This window comes from Pipistrellus hanaki (genome assembly GCF_964339955.1).
Source record: "Pipistrellus hanaki genome assembly, chromosome: 1".
Taxonomy (NCBI): Eukaryota; Metazoa; Chordata; class Mammalia; order Chiroptera; family Vespertilionidae; genus Pipistrellus; species Pipistrellus hanaki.
In genome coordinates this window covers 158,222,977-158,245,350 of record NC_140503.1, presented here as the reverse complement: position 1 = coordinate 158,245,350, position 22,374 = coordinate 158,222,977, and the positions used below count along the sequence as shown (strand labels likewise).

The following is a 22,374-nucleotide window of genomic DNA, read 5'->3' as shown; positions in this document are numbered from 1 at the left end:
GTGGACTTTGAATAAAGGATATTTATCATTTCCCAATTTTTATGTTAATGATCATTTTTATTGTATTTAAATTAGCAATGCATATCTGTGCGGCTCATTTTTTTTTTTTTTTTTTTTTTTTAGTAGCAATGCATCAAGTGATTCTTTCCAAATCTCTGATAAGTGGGTCACTAAAACATTGCCATATCAAAGTTAATTATTGGTCTGTGCCCATTAAAATGTATATAGGTGGAATATGTGCCACGTTGCCCATTCAGCACACGCAGGAAATGAGACACCCACCTGTGCAGCTGACTCACTAACATCAACTCCCAGCACAGTCAGCACCTCTGATTCATTCATTCATCGAATAATTAATCTCAACTGAATGATGTGCACATCCAACGAAAATTTACATTTATAAGTGGTTCTTTCCCTGTGCAGGACGTAAAACAGTTTGTTCATCAGTAAGCTAAGAATCTAGGAAGATACTGCTTTTAGCTCTTTCAACTTTTTCAATTGTGACTCTTGTATTCTTTCCTCAAATGCTCTCTTTTCCCCCCATCACAATATATATGCGATTGACTTATCCTCATTAAAGCATAGGTGAGTGATAAAGTCTAATGTCTCCTAAGGGTATTTGTTTACACCATGATTGGGAATAAGGTCACTGGCCTACATGAAAGGAGTGGGGTTCTCCTGATGAATGGGAAGCATGTGAAAAGCAACAAGAAAGAGCATTTTTAGTCATAAATCTTTATGTTGCTCTCCAGGTCAACTCCCAAACTACTGACATACGGTATGTGTACCCCTTCTATAATTTTCGTAATGCTGAGTACCCCTCGTACTCATGAGAATGTAGAATTAGGCGCAGCTAAGCACGGTGCAGTGCATATCCCCACCAAACTCCGGTGCAACGCGTACCCCCACCAAACTCTTCCCGTATGTACCCCTGGGGGTACACGCACCACACTTTGGGAAACACTGCCATAGGCCATCGCCGGCACTTAAACCAGGATACATCAGCCACGTGGCCCTGAACACCTTCGTTCAGTCTCCAAAACACTGGTTTCATAAAGTAGGTGCATCACTTGCTGGTAGAGCTACAAGGCCTGGCTCTGGTTATGCCACCACCTCCATCACCATGACAGCTTCCAAGTCCCTGTCATTAGCTCCTGGATTCTCAGCTTATGTCCTGGGAGATATAAACCAAAGCCCTCCACTCAGAAGAGTAGTTGCCAGTCCAACAGAGGACAGCCAAAGCCATGTGAAGCTCAGAAAGGCAAGTCTTTCCAGGACTGAACAAGTCTCTGTTCAATATTTCCCACTTGGATCTCCGCCTAAACATTGGCAGAGTTTTCAACGCGAAAGGTGTCAGTTAGCTGCCACCCCCAGGCAAAATGCTACCAGGGGAAGACTGAGCTCGCAGGGGGTAACTTACCTGAGATCCATGTCTCCATCAACCCAGAAGGTGAAGATGTTAGAGATGGTTCCCCCCGGGCAGCACCCCATGATGAGAACAGCAATCGCTTGCAAGGGCGCTAGGGAGAAGCTGATGGCCAGGAGATAGGCGATAAGAGGCATGAGCCCAAACTGGCAGAGCAGCCCCACCGCGATGCCCCAGGGTCTCCTGAAGTGGAACCACAGCTTCCGGATCTCCACGGAGCACCCCAGCGAGAACATGAGCATGCCCATCATCACGGCTGACACCACTGCGAAGACAAGTTCCAGGTTCCCAGGTGCCCGCAGCCCCACTGGCAGCTCCTCCTCCTCCGAACTGTTGGCAGCGCAGGCTGAGCCGCTGGAACAATTTGTCCTCATCTCTTCATCTCCTTAAGGCAGCATTACAAGTGAGCATCTGCCGAGACGGCTGGGCATGTCTATCCTGCCACGTTTTGTAATAACTGCAGCGAAGTCACGCATGGAGAATCATTCCAATAGGTATGGGCCGGCCAGGTTGATTCACCCTAATCTGATCAATTCCTTTACGACTTTGTAAAAAGCAATTGTCGTGGCCATGAAACATATAATACACTGTGCTAAGTAAGGCTTTTCCACTTCTGGTCTTACTCACCACTGAATATTACAGAGAAACGAGACAAGCAAACTCATTGTCAAGCGGAGTGATCGGGCTGTGTCGTCAGCATCACATTGTGTTCCAGGAAAGGAGGGTGGATGCCAAGATGTAATTTCTCCAAATTCAATGGGGATTTCAAAGAACCAGGATGCAATTTTTTTTCGGAGAGAGAGAGGCTAATTCTGTGAGAAAACAAAACAAAAACTTTTTTTAAAAAAAACAAAGGCAATTAAACCAAAGCTCTGTGTCATTAGCAAAGCATTAGCAAAGAATTTCTGCTGAAAGTATTAAAGCCAAAGACTGCCAGTTAAGGAAATGGTAGGAAATACTAAGGATCGTTTCAAGAGTGCTTTAAAATTAGTCTCCCTTTTTCTTCTTTCCACTTCTCTTAAGAGTTTGTGGTCTAAAGTCAATAACGAAATGCCTGCAAGAATAATGTGATATAAAGCCTGATTATACCTCACCAAACAAGGAAACTCATTTCTGTTCCCAAAACAATGCAACGGAGCTGTCTCTTTCTTTTGGAAGATAGTGTGGCTTTGTGACACCACGCCCTCGGGCCTGCTGGTGACGTCTGGGAACCGGGGTGGGGGTGGGGAGGAAGGAATGCAGTCAAGAGCTCAGTCTGAGAGGCCTCTGAGGTCAGCCTCTGACCACAACGGCCCAGGGCCCCTCTGTGTGTCCTCACCAGGCACCGCAGGCGGAAACCGGAGGAGGAAAACACGGGTCTGTGAAACGAAACCTCCAAAAACACAGAGGCCACGCCCTTTCTCACAGACAGCAGGAGGTTATTTGTGGGGCACCATGGGCTGGTGACAAGGTGCACTTTATAAATGCCTCTGCCTGCCTACAGGGGAGACTGGCTATGCATTGTTCATGGTTTGATGAGCAAATCTTCATGACAAAACGGGCTTGTTTACTGCATACAAAAGTATGAGTTGAATACAAATGTGAAATAAAATCTATTTGAAGGAGGGATAACTGCCTTGGCCACAGCACCCTAAAAGGCAGCTCTGAAGGTGGAACCCTGCGGGAGGCCACCAGAGGTCAGAGTGGTGACTGGCTGCCACCAGCTTTTGTTTTATGCTGAGAACAAGCCAGCGTTCATGCCCAGCTTGGAGAGCTCATCAGAGGGGACCCAGAGCCATCTGAGGTGTGTTCACACAGGGCCACGCAGAGAAATGGACACGCAGGGACCGGTTAAAGCTCCGGGCACCCGGCTACCATAACACCGAGGTGTGGTAGAGCTGAGGCGGGGGGAGGAGGGAAAGAACCAATTTGGGGGGTACCTACGGGGTGACAGGAGCATGCTAAGCGCTTTATGCATAGGTGCCTGTGTCTGATGAAGCAGAACTTTTTCATTAGGTTATTTCATAAGAGAAGGGGTCAGACATTTCTTTCTAAGTAACGTCAAGAAGCTCCTTGGCAGACCTTCTTTGTTCCTCGGAGAGCCACTTGAATTTGCAAAGTTAAGTGGAGTCAGCACCTCCAGGAGACATGCTAGCTGGAGGAGTTGTCCTCATCATTGCTCTGCACAAGGTTACTAGGCAAGGGGCATGTGCGCTCTGCACTGAAGGAGCTTCCTAGAGGGACATGTGACCTTGGCCACAATCCTTATGACATTTACTGTAATCAGAATGTTTTAACTGAATTAGGATGGTTCCAACTGGCACCCATTGGCAGAAAAAGATACCAAGGTCCCATAGCCCACCATGAAAGGGATGTCTGGACGGGTGACACGTTCTTCTGAATCCAGTCCAGATGTCACACAAGGACCGAGTGGTTGCAACCTGAAAAGGGGTAACCTTAAGAGGCCACATCCTGGCAACCATGCTGAGTGCCAGCATTGGGACCAGAGGCAGCATAAGGGCCATCAGACTGGGCGGGGCCAAAAAGTACCAACAAAAACAGTAGCAGCTGAGCCCGGCTGGCCTGGCTTAGTGGTTGAGCGTTGACCCATGAGCCAGGAGGTCATGGCTGGATTCCAGGTCAGGCCACATGCCCAGGTTTTGGGCTCGATCTCCTGCTGTGGGCAGGAGGCAGCTGATCAATGATTCTCTCTCATCATTGATATTTCTATCGCTTTCTCCCTCTCCCTTTCTCTTTCTAAAATCAATACTTTTTTTTTTTTTTTTTTTTTTAAAGAAAACAATAGCAGCTGAAACCAGAGCCTACAGGTGACTGATCAGGCTTTTCCAAGTTTCTCTCCATCAGAGTTGGGAAGAGTAAGCCCCTGGAGTTCTTGCTTAATTTGTAAAGGGTATCTAAAGTAGGGGATTCTAAACTTATTGGCATGTAGGAATTCAAAATTTAACCAGACAATTTAAAAAGATATGAGCAAACCTATACCTTGGGGTACAACCTTACCCCCAGCTGGTGAGGCGGGTCGTGGGATCCTACCGAATCTTCCCATCCATTCTGAGATGTGCGTGCTGTGGTTCCGCACTTCACAGATAGAAACAAAGGCCTCGTGAGGCTGTGTGATTGGTCCAAGGTTACTAAGCAAATAAAATAACGACGGGATTGCAATCCCAGTGTGGTGCTCAGCCTGCTCTCATTTCCCTGGAGCATGCTGAGTGGGAGCGATGGAGAGCAGTCTGGAGCACCATCGTGCCAAAAGACCGGCACCCGCGCAGAGGTGAAACACTATTTGACGTAAAGGTGAAGAAAACAAACAAACAACCCCTAATCTTTCATTTCACCTCCTATGCTCATCCATGTGTAAGGCACCTGAACATGCTCAACATATATGCACCTGAATTTTGAGATCCAGTTCTACAAATCACAGGAAGTACTTCATGTATTTCTGTTCTCTGCCATGAGAATCAGGGGAGAAAGAGCAAAACCAACAGGAAGGCCTGTGCTCTTCAGTCTGGAAATGTGAAGGCTGAAGGGAAAGCAGGAAAAGGAAAGGCAGTCAAATATGGCTGCGGAGTTGTTCTCCAAACTGAAAATTAACGCAAGGGGGAATTTCTAAAAGCTTGAAGGGCATAAAACAGCCTATAGGCTGGGTTCCAAAACAAGTTTAAAGAAATTAGTCATAAGGAAGCGGAAGCAGACAGTTTACTCAGACATCACATGGTAAAAAGCGTAATTCTATATTTAAAAAAAAAAAAACTTCAAAAAACAAAAACCACTATCACCTCACAGAAAAAAAGAAAGAGAGGGAGAGACCAATAATTGAAAAGAAAATTCACAGTTATTAACAGGCAGAGGAATCAATATCACTAGTCATTTTTTAAAGTACATTAAAATGTGTTGCCTATCAGAAAGAAAAACAAATTTAAGATAAATATCCCTTACTGACAAGAGCTGAGTGAAAGACACATTCTCATACACTGCAGGTAAGATAAAAAATTCACACAACTTTTCTGGAAAAATTGCCAATATGTACTAAGGACCTTGTTACAATAAGCCCAAGAAGCTGTCTTAGTAAATAAGCTGCAATACTGGCCAAAAAAATGTATTATTTAGCCTGCACCGGTTTGGCTCAGCGGTTAGAGCATCGCCTGCAGACTAAAAAGTCTCAGGTTCGATTGCGGTCAAGGGCATGCACCTTAGTTGCTGGCACATCCCCAATAGGGAGTGCGCAGGAGGCAGCTGATCAATGTTTCTTTCTCATTGATGTTTCTAACTCTCTATCCCTCCCCGCACCTTTCTGTAAAAAAAAAAAAAAAAATCAATAAAATATATTTTTTAATGTATTATTATTTAGGGCAGATGTTCCCATTTATAAAGGCATTGTTATTTATAAGTATAGTTTTATTTATAATAACAGTATTATTTATAAAAGCAGAAAACTGTAACAACTTAAATATCCAACTTAAAGTTTAAATAAATTATAGTACAGCCATACAATGAAATATTATGGAGTGATTTAAAATGTAAACATACATATTATAAAATTTAAGCAAAAATATCAAGATCAAATGGTATAGATAGAATTCTCAGTCTGGCTGGTGTGATTCAGCTGGTTGGAGCCTTGTCCTGTGCACCAAAAGGTTTAATTCCCAGTCAGGGTATATACCCAGGTTGCTGGTTCAGTCCCCTGACAGGGGGCCTACAGGAGGCAGCTGACTAATGTTTTTCTCTCTCTCATATTGATGGTTCTCTCTCTCTCTCTCTCTCTCTCTCTCTCTCTCTCTCTCTCTCTTCTTTCCTCTTTCTCTGAAAAATCAGTAGAAACATATCCTCAGGTGAAGATTTAAAATAAATAGCATTCTTCTAGCCATCTATATATATAAAAGCCTAAGCGAACAAGAATGACTGGAATAACCAGTCACTATGAGGTGCACTGACCACCAAAGGGAAGACACTCAATGCAGAAGGTGCCCCCTGGTGGTCAGTGAGCTCCCACAGCCACCTCCCCCAGCCAGCCAACCTCACCTGGTCATTCCCCCCAGCCAGCAGGCCCCAATCACCCAATTGGAGCCGGGCCCTGGGCTGGGATGGGGAACACAGAGTGGGTGGTGGTAGATATGGCCCCTTTCCCAGGGAGCCAAGGGCTGGCTCCCTCCTCAGGGCTGGTAGCCAACCTTCCACACCTTGTTCCTTTCCCTGGCCAGCAAGCCCCGATTGGCCTGCCACCCACCTGCCATGATAGTGGTGTGGCAGCGAGGGAAGGGGGGGACTGCATGGTGGTGGGGTGCCAATGATGGCAACATTGGTGTCTGGCGTCCATTCCTTCTGCACCCTGCCCAGCAACCATTGCCTCCTCTCTGGTCCAGCCTTGAGTGGCCTGGCCCTGATTGGTCCTGATCACCGGCCAGGCTTAGGGACCCCACCCGTGCATGAATTTTGTGCACCAGACCTCTAGTGTTAAAATAATAAGCACTGAAAGAGATTAAATGAAAAGGATGAAAAATTGTCATAGTGATTGCTTCTGTATGTAGGACTATGGATAATGTTGTTGACTTTTTTATACTTTTGTATGATCTAGTATCTGAAATGTCTGTGTTTTACTATTTTTATAATCTACTATTTTTATTATAATCATGTAATCATATGCTAATCTATATATATAAAAGCCCAGGGACTGGAATGGCAGAACAACCAGAACAGCCAAAATGACTGGTGGCTATGATGTGCATTGCAGCAACCAACCAGCTTGGTCCAGCCCCAATCGTCTGTCCCCGACCCCCACCCCCAGCAACCAACCAGCCAGCCCACACCTGATTGACCCCCAACACCCCTATCAGGGTCAGGGCTGGCCAGCCAACTGCCCACAGCTCCTCCCCTCCCACCAGCCTAGCCTGATGGGCCCCCATCAGGACAGGCCAGCCAGACTCCACCCATGCATGGATTCGTGCACCAGCCCTCTAGTTTATAATAATTTATAAGGAAAAGACATAAAGATAGAGGAAGCTGTGGTTATTCCAAGCATCTCCCTAAATGTTGGTAACCACCTGGTGACTCCATGGGGAGCCAGACTACTGGGATGGTTCAATTGTTGCCTCTGTTCCCCTGTTTTCAAAAGGTAGCCCAATAAATTCCAAAGCTTCCAGGTAAGAGACACCTGCAGAAAATGGAATGCAAGGGTGTGAGAAGGGCTGACCGGCCAAGTGAGGACCTAGAGAAGGGTGGGGAATTTAGCCTGCAACAGAACCTGCTCCACCTTCAGGATGAAATAAAAGGAAGGAAAACGAAGCACTGCATCAACAAAACCAACTGGAAAGACCTGTTCACCCAGCTTGGGTGGCGTGCTATTTATAATAGTGTTTGTGGTCCTTTTCCCAACAATCTTTTTTTGGCCTCAGCTCATCAGATCAGATGTTATTGAGATTAGAACCATAAATGCTCACAGCCTGTTTAAAATTCTAGAATTATGAGAAGAAAATCCACAAGTTATAAAAAATGAGGTTCACGGGGGTTGTCATCCATGACAGCAAATTGCTGACACAGGTTTTCTAGGATAATAACAGTAACTGCCATTTATTGAGTTCTAAGACTGCACCAAGTCCTAGGATATGTCCCTTGCTTCTTTAGCATATGGATCATTCCCAGCAGAAGGCAGCCTTCTTCCTCTTTGTGAAAAAGCAGGATGTAAATTTGTAAACGTGTCTCCCCTCCCGTCTCTACCAGAAAGGACAGAAGTTAATCACGGATCACATGTCTAGACCCATCTGACCGAAGGAATTTACATGTAAACCTTGCTAACGCTAGCCCTTATCTAGCTTTGTATTTGTCTTCCCACAATCGGCCACCCGCAGAAACTCAAACTCCTTTTCCTTTATCTTGTCCTTTCTCTAAAAATGCATTGTCCTTTTGTTAAGATTCTCTGTGAGCCCAAGTTATAACAACCTTGGGTGTTACTCATCTCTCAGTGCTCCCATGTGCAAGTGCAATACACATGTAAATAAACTTTTTTGTTTCTCTCTTATTAATTCATCTTTCATTCTAATGTACAGGGTCCCAGAGGGAGTCCCCAAAGTGGGTAGAGGAAAAAGATGTTCCTCCCCAACAGGTGTCTCGTTTAATCCTCTCAACAACCCTACTCTGCAGGTACTATTCTTACACTCATTTACCCATGAGTGAAGAGACTTATAGAGGTTAAACAACTTACCATGGGCTAAGCTAGTAAATGATAAGGCAACATAGTGGGAGTCAACTCTAGAGGCTACTCTATATATAATCAATAAATAAAGTAAGTAAAATAATAAAAATCTAAGAGTTTCACTCATGACAATAACAAATAATAACTTTATTCTTGCTACCCAACCTAAGTATCGCATTCTGATCACCTACCAATATTCACCTACTTAAACCCTTAACTTATATGCCCTACCCGATACTGAAATGTAGGTGCCATTCCATATGATGGTCATTCATCTCTTCCTTATACACCTTCAACAGAAGTTAAACTCTAAAGCCATGGCCAGAAAGGGTCAGAAACATTTTTTCCTCCACCCTCAACTCTTAGGCCTGGAGGACATGCATCTAATATATTAGTCAAAAGTAATCAAAATAAAGGGTGCTGGTGAGCTCAGGCACCTGGTACAAGCTTTTTCATCTGACCTTTTCTAGCTAGCATGCCTGGGACATTTGAAGTCCTCAATAAATATTAGCTATTGTTAGTTATTATCATTAATAACATCTTCATCTAACCCCAAAAAAGTAACAATGTAAGTATCAGAAATAAATAAATAAATTCTCCTTTGCTCCTGCTTCCAATTTTTGTATTTTTTTTCAAAGCTTTTCATTAGTAAAACTTAGAAATTTCTTTCAAATACTAAAACAGTCATGTGATTCCATGACCAAAGAAAACCACCACTAGGAAATAACCTTCCTCTTGAAGAAAATGATGTCAGCTATTTCCACTCCTTTTGTAAAGTAATTTCAATATTGTTCGACTACAGGGCTAGAATCCCGACAGTCACTCACCTGGGAACACTGGAGCCTCGGTGCGACAGAGCTGGGAAAGGAGGTGGTGTAGGCAATGCAGCCCAGGAAATGTTTGGTCATTTATTGAGGTCAGCTTATCTCTATCTTGCTTGCTCTACATACTTGATGAGAGCACGAGACTAAATTCCAACAGGACAAACCCATCAGTGAGCAATGTCTAAAAGAAGGAGCGAGGGAGCCTGCTCTGGCACTTGGGAGAAGTTGTTTGACAGAGAGTTGATTTGACGTAGAAAAGAAGTGGCACCTGCAGTTGACGTCATGGAAGGAGATCACACCTACATTCCAATACTGTGAAGACTTCAAAGTGAAACGCAGGTCCTTAGGGTGGAGGTAGGCGAAGACGAGAGGGACTGAAAGTGAGAGGAGAGTAAGAGCCTATTAGTTGACAATTCCAAAAGAAAGCCTTAGACATTAGCAACTTTTCCCTTCTTTAGGGATCAATTAAGAATAATAATTTATAAAAGAATAAGATGATTTTGCCCATAATTACCAGTATAGTAAACCAAGGTCATGAGGCTCTTTTCATAGATTATGCCCTTGCTGAGGGACAATGAAAACATCTCTAAACCTCTTTGTCAAAGCCCCTATTGTTTTGTTCCTATCCTTTTGTCTCCCAAGTGAAGCAAATGAAAATTGGATTTCACCTTGGGCTCCAGAATGGTGGATTGATGGCTCAGTGAAGTCTGAGTAGATTCAGCAACCATTCTCTACCCCTGAAAATCAAGGGAGAAGTTGCCAGCTCTGTGGCCCAAGATCATGTGCAAGACTAGAGGCCCAATCTTTTCATTGTATATATCTATCCTGTTCTCTCTCTGTGTTGGTACATCAATTGTGTTAAGGTTAATGGCATGTTATTTAACCATCCAGAATAAAGACAAGGTCTATGTATCACCCTGAAATTCTGTCTTGGACCTGATGCAATAGCTAGATACAATTTTGAGGAATCAGTGAGTGGGTTTATGTACAGTGGTGCCTCACACAACGAACTTAATTTGTTCCAGGAGCAAGCTTGTTATGCGAAAAGTTCGTTATGTGAAATGCGTTTTCCCATAACAATACATGTTAAAAAAAATAATTCGTTCTGTAGCATAAAATATGCTAAGATGACATAAAAAAAAATATGCTAAGATGACATATTTTTATTTAGATACATCTAAAAACATATGTGCCCTGCAGAGCCATGTGCTCAGCTACAACACTACTATGAACTGGATATTTGTGTCCCCCCAAAATTAATGTTGAGGTCCTAATCCCCAATGTGATGGAATTTTGAGATGGGCCTTTGGGGGAAGTATTTACTGGCAGGGCATGAGGGTGGAGCCTTCGCGAGTGGAATTGGTGCCCTTATAAAAAGAGAAGAAGAGATTCTCTCTCTCTCTCTCTCTCTCTCTCTCTCTCTCTCTCTCTCTCTCTCTCGTGAGAACACAGCAAGAAGGTGATGGTCTTTAAACCAGCAAGAGAGCCCTCACCAAGAGCCTGACACTGACTTGGACTTCCAGCCTCGAAACTGTGAGAAATAAATGTTTGTTATTTAAACCACCCAGTCTTTGGTATTCTTTTATAGCAGCATGAACTGACTAAGACGAACACTATACCTATAAAAGAAAGGGGGGTGGGTGGAGAAGAGGGAAAGAATTTTGGTAGAAAACTAGCAGTCTCCACATAGGGTCATGTTACAAGTGAGGAAAGCAAGGTGCAAAGAGCTAAAGCAGCTTGCTCAGGGTTTTATGGCTGGCAAGTGGGCCTGGAATGCAAGCAGTCCAATCACAGAGCCCATGTTCTTAAACACTGTATTGCCACTTTTCAAATGTTTGAACCAGACCTAAAATAAGAGAAGCATTATACCTAGCAAACTGGCACAGATATGCTCATATCTATGTATGTTTATATGTGTGTGTGTGAGTTTCATAAAACAATCCTTACCCTTACAGTAGTCATGAACTCTGATATTTTAATTCTATATTATCTCATTTTTTAAATGTTAGATTCACAAAATTGATTTCATAGCCCTCCAGAGTGTTGTGATTGACAGTATGAAAAGTGCACTCAATTTTAATAGGAGAATTGGAAGTCATTGGATGACTATCGGAGAGCTCCCAGTATGACCTGTATGAGTAAAAAGGCTAGAGAATAAGGTTCAGAACACAGGTAGGCCTGGGGACTCCAGGAAACCCAAAATCACAGCTAACACCTTGTCATGGGAAGGGTCTATTAAGATGTACTTGAGCCAGAACCGGTTTGGCTCAGTGGATAGAGCATCAGCCTGTGGACTGAAAGGTCCTGGGTTTGATTCCGGTCAAGGGTATGTTCTTGGGTTGCGGGCACATCTCCTATAGGAGGTGTGCAAGAGGCAGCTGATAGATGCTTCTCTCTCATTGATGTTTCTAACTCTCTATCTCTATCCTTTCTTCTCTGTAAAAAAAAATTAATAAAATATATTTTTTTAAAAAGATGCACTTGACACCACTGTTGATGTTACTTCTACCTTAGCAACTGGGAGCTGGACACGATGGCCATTATCACTGAAATGAATTCCAGACCAGCTTGGCTCCTGTGTCTCACGCCAGAGTCCAAGTCCCCAGAGGAAGCAGCCAGTTGGCATTCTTTGGACACGGACTTGTGCCCAGGCTTTAAGGATCAGGCAGAGAAAAAATCTAGCTTTTCAGCTCACAAAACCACGGGAATTAGATTAGATTCTGGGCAGCTCAAAAATGAACAAACAAAAAGCTAATGTGCAATATACTCATAAGCCACTGGAAGAAGCATGGGTACAGCCACTTTGGGGAACAATTTGGCATTATTTTGTACAACTAAAATACATATTCTATGACACAGAAACTCATTTTCTAGGCCTAGAGTCTGAATCAAAAGTCCTACACAATGTGCTTAAAGAGACTTGTCTAAGCATGTTCACAGAAGCATTGTAATATTGAAACCTGGAAACAACACAAAGACTTAGCATTAAAAAATGAATAGGACTGGGTCCATTGATCATATTTAGATCCCAGCACCAAACACTGCTGACAGATTATCAGAACCAAATAAATTCTTATCGAAATGAACTGTAACTAAATGAACTACCAATCGGAAATTATCTGGAGAGACCAGCCAGTGTTGCTCATTGGTTGAGCATTGATCTATGAACCAAGAGGTCAGTTTGATTCCCGGTCAGGGCACATGCCTGCATTGCGGGCTCAGTCCCCAAGGTGGAGTGTGCAGGAGGCAGCCAATCAATGTCTCTCTCTCTCTCCATCCCCTCTTAATCAATAAAAATATTTAAAAATAAATAAATGCTTTAAAAATTATTCAGTGAATGAATAATATGCAAGGCCAAAACAATGTTATGCTGTGCATGAGGGATGATTATGCCAAGGAGGTGATCCCTCAGCCTTTGAGTTTTTTAGGGCCCTGGGCCAGTCACCTCTGGCTTTGAGCATCACCAGTCCTATTTACTCCAGCATGCCATGGGAATATTACACTTTTCCACATGTGCCATGATAAAGCAATCCCTGGCACATAGGATACACTCGGTACATGTCAGTTCCCTTTCTTTATGGAAGAAACATGGGGCCCTCAGGGTTTCTTATACTGAATTGTAGGGGATCTACAACGTTGTGGGCCTCGCCGGATCTGAGATCCACTCTCCCAAAATTGCAAAGGGTTTAACAATGGTCTCAGCACATCATCACACAAAGACCACCCAGAGTAGGAAATGTCCAAATACACAGACTAAAGTCCAGCAGTCTAGAGTGAGTCGATGAGAGAATAAAAATAAATGTCCTTCCACCTTACGTCCTGAACTTCACCTGAACTCAGGCCGTCTTTTTTCTCATTCCTTCTCAAAAGGATCTTTATGCCTCGTGTGTCATCACCCATGAAGGTGTTGAGAAGGAACGCTTCCCCAGGGTGGGTGTTTGCTGCCATGTGAAGTGTTCCAACATGACACCCCTGGCTCCTTGTACCCCCCTGCTCACCCCACGCCAAGGGAAGTGAGCTGATTGACAGGTTTGGAAAGAAAAAGTGAACACACGTGGTTTGTTTCCTTCCTCCTTTCTTCCTCTCAGGAGCTGACGTTCTACAGAAACAAAGTGCTCTTTACTCAGCATATTTCCTGGAAATTACCCCGCTACTCAGAAGGCCTGCTGTGGCCCAGGCATGCCAGTGACTAGAGAGGGAAACCCAACACATTTCAAACTTTACAATAGGGCCTACCAGCTCCATACCAGCCACATTCTCCAATATCAGCTTTCCCAATAGGCCGTACAAGCAGCCAGGCCAGAGGGGGACCAAGCAGGTGGCTTAACAACATGGGTTTGGGGAAAGGTTGGACTTTGACTTCACAGGGATCTATCATTGCTGTTATTACCTTTTTAAAAAAATATATTTTTATTGATTTCAGAGAGAGAAAGGGAGAGAGAAACATCAACGATGAGAATCATTTGATCAGCTGCCTCCTGCACACCCCACACTGGAGATCAAGCCTGCAACCCAGGCATGTGCTCTGACCAGAAACCAAGCCGTGACCTCTTGGTTCATAGGTCGACCCTCAACCACTGAGCCACACCAGAGGGCTATTGTCTTAATTTCTTAAACACACACACACACACACACACACAGACACACACACTTGCATAAGACAGTAGTAAAAAGAAAACTTTAGATTTTAGTTCATGGGTCTGGGTTCTAGACCTCTCCCCACTTCCCCTGATGTCCTGATTTGTTGTGTATCCTTGAGAAATTTCTTAATTTCAGTGGAACTCACTTTGTTTCCTTTTTAAAAATTATCAGTTGTAAATGTATATTAAAGGGTAAACTAAATATTTGTGTTTAAAAACAGGAGTTCTGTGTACCTCTGCCACTCATTTTCACCTCCATAGAGGCAACTAATTTCACCTCTTTTGCTCGTTTTATTTTTTACCTTCATATCTCACTTTGGTACTGCTACTTCTTGATTTTTTTCCTTTTTAGGCATAATCTGTTGACTTCCCTGTAGAGAAGATAGCATTTTGCTTCTATTCTTTCCTCCACCATCAGCACACATGCACACCTTTTCCATATGGACTTTCTCTTATGAACTTTTGATCATGTGGAAATTTTCAATCAACAATCAATACATGCATACTGAATGCCTACATGAGTTAGGCATTCAGATAGGCTTCGAAGTGCTAACATAAGAAACCAGATGGTCAGGTCTAAAGTATGTACTCTTAAATACTATGCCACAATGCCTTTCATGATTTAGCTAAGATACCAGCAGCACCTAAAATGCCTACCAAATCATCTAACACTAAATCGTGCTTAAATTTAACTATTACAGCCAAGTATGCTTTATTGAATTCAAATGCTAGGAAAATTGATTTATGGAAATCCAATTCTTTGCAGTCAATCATTCCTTATTCTTCAGATACTCTGTACAAATGAGAGTTTTCCTCATAATAAGGTCTTTGTCTTTTCACATCACTTTAAGTTGGTCCGAAGGTTGTGGGTTATTGTTAAGCTGATTAACACATCACTTTAACATATGTGTTCTGCATGCTCCAGAGACACAATATGAAATTAGGCATAAGGAAAGAGACCATTTTTTAGGAAAACAAAACCTATGCAAGTTCTACTTGCTACTTTAAAGTACTACATGAGAATAATAATGAAATTTCCCTGAAAATTGGGAGCTGGGGAGCTACTAAAAGGAAATCGACAATTTTTCTTAGCCAAACAAAAGTTTTCAGTTTATCATTTTCAAAAGAATTTCTTTCCCTGGGCAGCTGATTGATGTTCTATATACACATTGATTTATCTTTCTCCCCCTCTCTCAAAATCAGTAAATACAATATGTATCTCCTTTTGGTGCTTCTTTAGGATCTCATAGATGCAAATTTTAAATGTTCTTCAAAATAATGTATTGACAAGGAGTTTCCTCTTCCCTTTGAGCAAATTTACAAAAGTCAAAATGCACAGCACAAATGACTCTATTCAAGACGCATTTTTCAACTACTTACCATGCTGTTGCTTGCGATACAGCAGAACAAGTGGGCGGCAGAAACCCAGGTGGTCTGTCAGAGCTGTCCACTAACCCCGCTGAGCTGGCCCATCCTCAGCGGCACTCAGATGCCCGCATGGAAGTTCACACAGTGGAAGGCTACAGCCCTCCGGCCCCCATCAGACACAGAAAGCACAGATTCGATTTCGAGGCGATGTCACTTAGGTGGAACAGGTCTTCTCAAACCATATTGCTTTTCCCGTAAGGCAAGCTGAATTTCCTTTTCTGCATTTTCCTGACTTTTCAGGTTATTTAAGCGCTTCGTTTCAAAATCCCTTTCAATTCTGATATCTAAAAAATAAAAATACATGAAGAAATCCAATGACAGTTTTTACCAGGTATAATTTAGTCAAAACTGAGTATTTATCATCCAGCACAATTCACATTCTTGAATACTAAACAAGAAGAGAGGGGCTACACATACAGAGAGGGGTATGGGTGCAAATGAACATATTTAAACATGTATCTGATAATAAACAAAAGTCAAAAATTGCCATTTGTTAAAGTAGTTCATACCTTCTGCAGAAGGAAGCAGAAGGTCCCTCTTGATTTTAGACTTTTTGAGGTACACAGGACCACCATATGTAATTTCTTCCAAGAAAGGAAATTTGATTTTGCTTAGTTTTGTGTACAAGGTCTCTGTAAGCAGTGCAAGATCCCAAGGTTGCTGTCTGGAGCAAAAATTCATTAGTTCACTCAACAAATATTTATTAAGCATCTACTATGGGATGTATAGAAGACATCTAACTAATTCTCAGCTCTGATTTCCACTATACATTTTGGTTTACTGTGGGGGGGGGGCAGGGAATGGGGGACGGGACTTGCAAATCTAGCCAAGAGAAGTAGCTTTCTAATTGATATCTTTATATCTTTAAATAATGTAAAGATTTATTGAAAATTTCCCATAAATTACAATGACAGGAACTTTCATTCACAACATAGCCTCCCTGGAGGCAATCCAATCTTCCCACGTCTTTTACAAGGATGTAGTCTTTTATGGCTGATCAGAAATATGACCACATTAGGGGAGGAACAGAGGGAATAGTCATGTACTGAGCAGCGTGCTTGGCATAGACTAAGACTTTGAGCGTGTGACCTTATTTTAATCCTACGGCTACTACACCGGTAGACAGGGAAATGGAGACTCACTAGTTCATTAATTAAGAATCAGAGCTGGTACCTAGCCTAGGTATATTTATTTTGAAGCACTGGTATCAAGAGAATCCTTAGAAAACTGGAGGAGATGAAACCCTAAACTACGATACTTAAAATAATCACTATGAATGTGAAAATGTTTTTATGTATTCTACTTAGGAAATGTAAAATATCAGCAACAGGCAAGGAGCTGTTTCTCATCTGCAGTCAATGTGAGCATATGCGTGAGGGAGGGGACCGGCCTGCTCTGGTGGGAGGGGAGGGAGGGAGGGCATTACACACCGGACCTGCTTTGTTTTCCACTCCAGCTTCCTTGCTACTTTACCATCTAACTTTAAGGCACATGTGTCAAACACACGGCCCGTGGGCCAAATCCAGCCCGCCAGGCCTTGCAATGTGGCCCGCACTGCGCTGTCATCACTGCACTCCGCTGTCAGTTTATGACATTGTCAGTTTATGACTGTTCAGTAAACCATTCGGCCCGCGATTTAGGCTGGATTTTAGATTTTGGCCCCTTCTCTGATTGAGTTCGACACCCCTACTTTAAGGAGTGACTTGAAGTCTGCAATTGTTATAGATGGGCTTCAACAAGTGCACTGAGACATCTACAAGAGTGCTCACTGACACACAGTTTGTCAAAAAACAACAACCCAGAAATAGCTTTAATGTCTATCAACGAGCCCGGTTAACAAACATGTGGTGCATACATGTCGTGAAAGAGTAAGGTTTGTCCTTACACGCTAATTTGGAAAGATGAGCAATAAATCAGCTAACATTTATCTAGCACTTACTACAAGCTAGGCATTGCTTAAATCAGTGTACTCGCATGAACTCATTTAATTACCAGAGTAACCCTACTAAATAGGCAGGTGCTGTTATTATCCTCATTTTACACATTAGGGAACAAGGACAGAGAATGACTTGCCCGGGGTCATAAGGCCATAGGTCTTGAGCTGGAATTTGAACAAGGGAAGTTGGACTTTAGAATCTGTGCTCTTAATCACTAGGCTTTACAAGATCTAGTGGGGGAGGGAGCAAAGTTCAATAGAATCCCATGTATAAGGACAGGTGTGTGCATATATGTGTGTATGTGTATCTTGTACAACAGACAAATTCTAGCACGATCTACAAAGGTATTTTAAGTTGGTGGGCAACAGCTGAAAGCTTTAGAGTAAGGAGACTTCTAACGCTGTCCCTTGGATCCAACCATTTTTCTGAACCTCAGTTTTCTTATTTGAAAGTATTCTTTTGTTGTCAACATCAAGTAACAACCATGGAACAGAGTGGGAAATTCAGAGGGAAGGCAGGGAAGGGTGTGTAGGTAAGAGGTACTCAACCAAGAATCTTGTATGCATATAAGCATGGCCATGGGACATAGACAATGGGGCGGTGAGGGCCTGGTGTGGGGGAGGGGGGCCTGGAAGGGGTAATGGGGGTAAAAGTATATGTAATACTTTAAACCAGTGTTTCCCAAACTTTTGACATATGTGTACCCCTTCTATAATTTTCGTAATGTTGAGTATCCCCTCGTACTCATGAGAACGTAGTATTAGGCTCAGCTAAGCACGGTGCAGTGCCTATCCCCACCAAACTCCGGTGCAACGCGCACCCCCACCAAACTCTTCCCGTACCCCTGGGGGTACGCGTACCACACTTTGGGAAACACTGCTTTAAACTATAAATATTTTTAAAAGATCAAGTAATATCATTTATAAACTGTCAAAGCAGCTCCCTAAAACAAAACAGTATCCAGACACTCGAAAATGCCTCATACAACTAGTATCTATTTCATGGGGTACAGAAGGATGACCAGTATTTGTATTTAGCAGGGGAACACAGCCCTAACCCCAAGGCGATGCCCACCCCCAATAAAAACTCTTACACTGTAAAACTGCCCCGCAGGACATTTTTCACTGTGTTCTTCCTTGGCAGCCCGTAAGCCATGGTCCACCGTGAGAGCCTAATTTCCCCGCACAGGTGCCTTTTGTGGTAGTGACGCGGGATGGTCTGCTCCCTGGGCCTGAAACGGTTGCAACACCCCATTTAATGAACGGCTTTCACGTGACTGCTTTTAAATGTCCAAATCATAAAAGGATTCAGAAAAAGCACTCCTGACTGCCAGGACGCCCCTAATAAAAAGTTCAATGAAGCCCAACTCCTAAGAAAGAACGGTGTTCTTTGGGCTCCAGGAACTCGTTTCATCACTTCTTGTCGTGCGAGGACAACATGTCAGGTGGACAGCGTCCTTTTTCCTTCCTCGTGGCATTTAAGTCACTGCCGGAGCCTGCCCAGCTGGCTCAGACCACAACACCAGAAATGCCGCAGGCGGTGGCAATGCTATAGGATAAAAGGACCGGCCTGTTCCCTGCCCCAGCCCTTGGGGAAAAATCAGGGTTCCGGTCAGGATACAAGCCCCACTGCGGCTCGATACCCAGTAGGAGGCGTGTGGGGGGCAGCTGGTCAATGATTCTCTCCCATCCTGAATGTTTCTGTCACTCTCTCTTCCTCTCTGAAATCAATAAACATTCATATTTTGTTAAAGTGTCCAACTTTGCGGAAACCGGTTTGGCCCAGTGGATAGAGCGTTGGCCTGCAGATTGAAAGGTCCCGGGTTCGATTCCGGTCAAGGGCATGTACCTTGGTTGCGGGCACATCCCCAGTAGGGGGTGTGCAGGAGGCAGCTGGTCGATGTTCCTCTCTCATCGATGTTTCTGGCTCTCTGTCCCTCTCTCTTCCTCTCTGTAAAAAATCAATAAAATATATTTAAAGAAAAAAAAAAAAAAAAAGAAGTGTCCAACTTTGCCGGACCCGCGTGGCTCAAAGGCTGAACGTCCACCTGTGAACCAGCTCAGGGTTCGGTTCCAGGCCAGGGCACAAGCCCCACTGCGGCTCGATCCCCAGTAGGGGGCGTGTGGGGGGCAGCTGATCCATGATTCTCTCTCATCATGAAAGCTTCTGTCACTCTCTCTTCCTCTCTGAAATCAATAAACATTCATATATATTTTTTTAAAGTGTCCAAGTTAAGCCCTGCTGCCACTTGCCCTCCCTCGCAAGGCTCCTCCCCGCACCCGCTCCCTCCCCGCACCCGCCCTCCACCAGCCCCCCTTCCCCTGGCGAACCAGCTCCCAGGGGCGCCCGCCCTGAGGCCTCGGCCGCCCCGGGGCCCTGGGCGAAGTGGCGGGTCCTCCCTGCACCTCCCTCCCTCCCTCCGCACCCCGTTCCCACGCCCGCGCCCCGCTCCTCCCGCCCCCCGCAGGCTCCGGGATGGGTCCTGCTTACCAGCTCCCGGCGGTCCCTGAGGGTCACGGTCCCCAGGGGACAGACGGACGGATGGACGGACGGAGGGCAGGGCTCGCCCCTAACCGGGCGTCTCCTTCCTGCTCGAGTCGGAAGCTTTGGGGGGGGGGGGGAGCCCGCCCACGGGGGGGGGGGGGGCGGGGGCCGGGCCCGGGACGCGCGCCCCGCGGGGTCCCCTTGGGGCGGGCCCTCGGGGTCCCCGGGCGGGACTGCGCGCTGAAGGAACAAAGCCTCAGCGAAAGGCGGCTGCACGGCGGGCCTTTCCCTACAACCAGGCTCGCGTCCGGAGACGGTACGAAGCGACTTCTTGGCGGCGACTTCGTTTCGGTACCATTGAGGGGGGGCCCCTCGGGAGGAAATGCTTTCCATTCTGACGTGTCCCTTCGCTGTGAGCGAGCCCCACTGTGACGCCGCAGGCAATAGACGGGGACCAAGGCGGCTGTAAAGGCTCCAGCTGGGGCCCCCCACGCGACGGATGGGAAAGCCTGGCGGGTTTCTGAGGTCATGACACTGCGGTGCTTCCGAGGATTGGCTTCTTGAATGCATCGGATGTCCAGCACCACGTCAAATCAAAGTCCTGTGCCTTTCCGCTTTGCGGGAGGGGTTTGGAGTCAGAATTGGCTGGGAATCCTAGTTCTGCCACTCCACTTGCTGCCTGTAAGGTCTCCCCTACAATTCCCTAAGCCTCAGTTTCTTCTCTCAAACTGTGTACCTTGTAACACTCTATATCTCTTAACAGGGTTGTTGTGAGGATTCAAGATCGGGTGTCAATAAACTCTCCGTACCTAATTATCTAATTTTGAGCCTTGTCACAGTTTTATGAGCGAGGCAAGGGATACTTAGGACTCCAGTTTTATAGAGGAAGGATGAGCTGAGAGGTTAGAGGGCTGCTCAGGGTCACAGGGCTTAGAGAGTTGCAGGGCGGACTTATAAAGCTAAACAACAGTGCCCTTTTGACCCTGACAGCTAACTATAATAGTAGCTCCTGCCTAATTAGTCTCCTGTGGTTGTTGACCTTTAGAAAGAGCTTTTGTCCCTCCCAGGGACTCGAAGGTGAGGACTCGCTTGCTCTTGAACTTTATATTTACAGTATATATATTTGATTTCAGAGAGGAGGGGAGAGAGGGAGAGAGAAACATCAATGATGAAACGGAATCATTGACCGGCTGCCTCCTGCACATCCCCTGTTGGGGATCGAACTCGGGACGCTTCAGTCCTCAGGCAGAGGCCCTATCCACTGAGCCAAACGGGCTAGGACGCTCTTGAACATTTCCATTCTACTACCAAGGGGAAAGGAGCAATGAGGAGTGAACGTGAGAGTAGTATTTAACACAAAGAACACTGAGGCCATTGATGGATTGTGAAATCAATAGATTTTGATCTTAGCCAATAGAGCTTCAATTTTTAAAATAAATTAGTATAGAATGGGGCGGGGGGGGGGGGTGAGAGTCCATCACGAAAATAAGTGTAAGTATTGTTTTATGGAACTTTCATTTCTGTTATGCGTATGGACTCGTGTGTGTGTGTGTGTGTGTGTGTGTGTGTGTGCAGTTTCAGTATAAAGTATAGTTCTGACAGTAGGTCTAAAAAGTTTGAAAGCCACTGTGTAAGATCATTTCATTTTAGAGATGAAAAGCAGAGACCAAGTTGCTGAGGTCACTAACAGGTGTAGCGGAAACAGGCAAGGGATACTTATGACTCCAGTTTCTCTCTGTTTCTATCTTTCTCTCCCTCTCCCTTCCTCTCTCTCTAGAGTTGAAGTGGCGCATGGATCCACGGCCTGGCCTCTTTCTACAGATGAAGAAATTAAAACCCAGAGAGAGGATGGGATGGACCCAAGACCACAGTGCGAGATATCAGACATCTTGTTTCTACATGTGGGAACTCCAATTATATGTACACTAAAGGCCTGATGCATGGAAATTCATGCACTGGAGGTGGGGGGAGTCCCTCAGCCAGGCCTGTGCCCTCTCACAGTCTGGGACCTCTCAGGGGATATCCACCTGGCAGTCAGACATCCCTCTAAAAGCCTGGGAGCCCTCGGGGGATGTCTGACTGATGGCTTAGGCCCACACCCCAGGCCTAAGCTGTCAGTTGGACATTCTTAGCATTGCCACGAAGCGAACCTGGCTTCTGGCTGAGCAGTGACACCCCCTAACCCCCCCACCCCCCGCCACCTGGAAGTGCACTGACCACCAGCAGGCAGCTCCACTGTTAGGGTCAATTTGCTTATTACCCTTCCATTATATAGGATAATCCTGACCATTGTGTTTAGTTATCTCCTATGTGACTCACTTTGAGCAAATATGGTGGGAGTTACGGAGTGTGGCTTCTGAGAAAAGATCACAAAAGGCATGGGGGCTTCCTTCTTCAGTCTCCATTGTCTCGTTTGTCCTGGAGGAGGTCAGCTGCCATTTGAGAAGACCCC

At 44.8% G+C, this 22,374-nt stretch overlaps 1 protein-coding gene across 7 annotated transcripts in view; it reads right to left on the bottom strand.

The window, feature by feature from the left end:
• The window catches only part of SLC10A6 (solute carrier family 10 member 6), a 45,082-nt gene extending 29,428 nt beyond the window's left edge, over positions 1 to 15,654 (bottom strand). The window contains exons 1-4 of one of the 7 annotated variants that reach the window (XM_084882246.1): positions 15,454 to 15,654; positions 9,437 to 9,807; positions 2,054 to 2,238; positions 1,421 to 1,691 (exon numbers count right to left, since the gene is read on the bottom strand). In XM_084882246.1, the coding sequence (XP_084738372.1) occupies positions 1,421 to 1,677 (257 nt within the window). In that variant the 5' untranslated portion in view covers positions 1,678 to 1,691; positions 2,054 to 2,238; positions 9,437 to 9,807; positions 15,454 to 15,654. Of the gene's footprint in view, positions 1 to 1,420; positions 2,239 to 2,515; positions 2,785 to 4,423; positions 4,502 to 4,811; positions 4,944 to 9,436; positions 9,808 to 15,453 lie in introns of those variants that run through there. The other 6 variants (XM_084882241.1, XM_084882245.1, XM_084882240.1 and 3 more) reach the window with 6 other exon arrangements.
• Between the last annotated feature and the right edge of the window lie 6,720 nt (positions 15,655 to 22,374).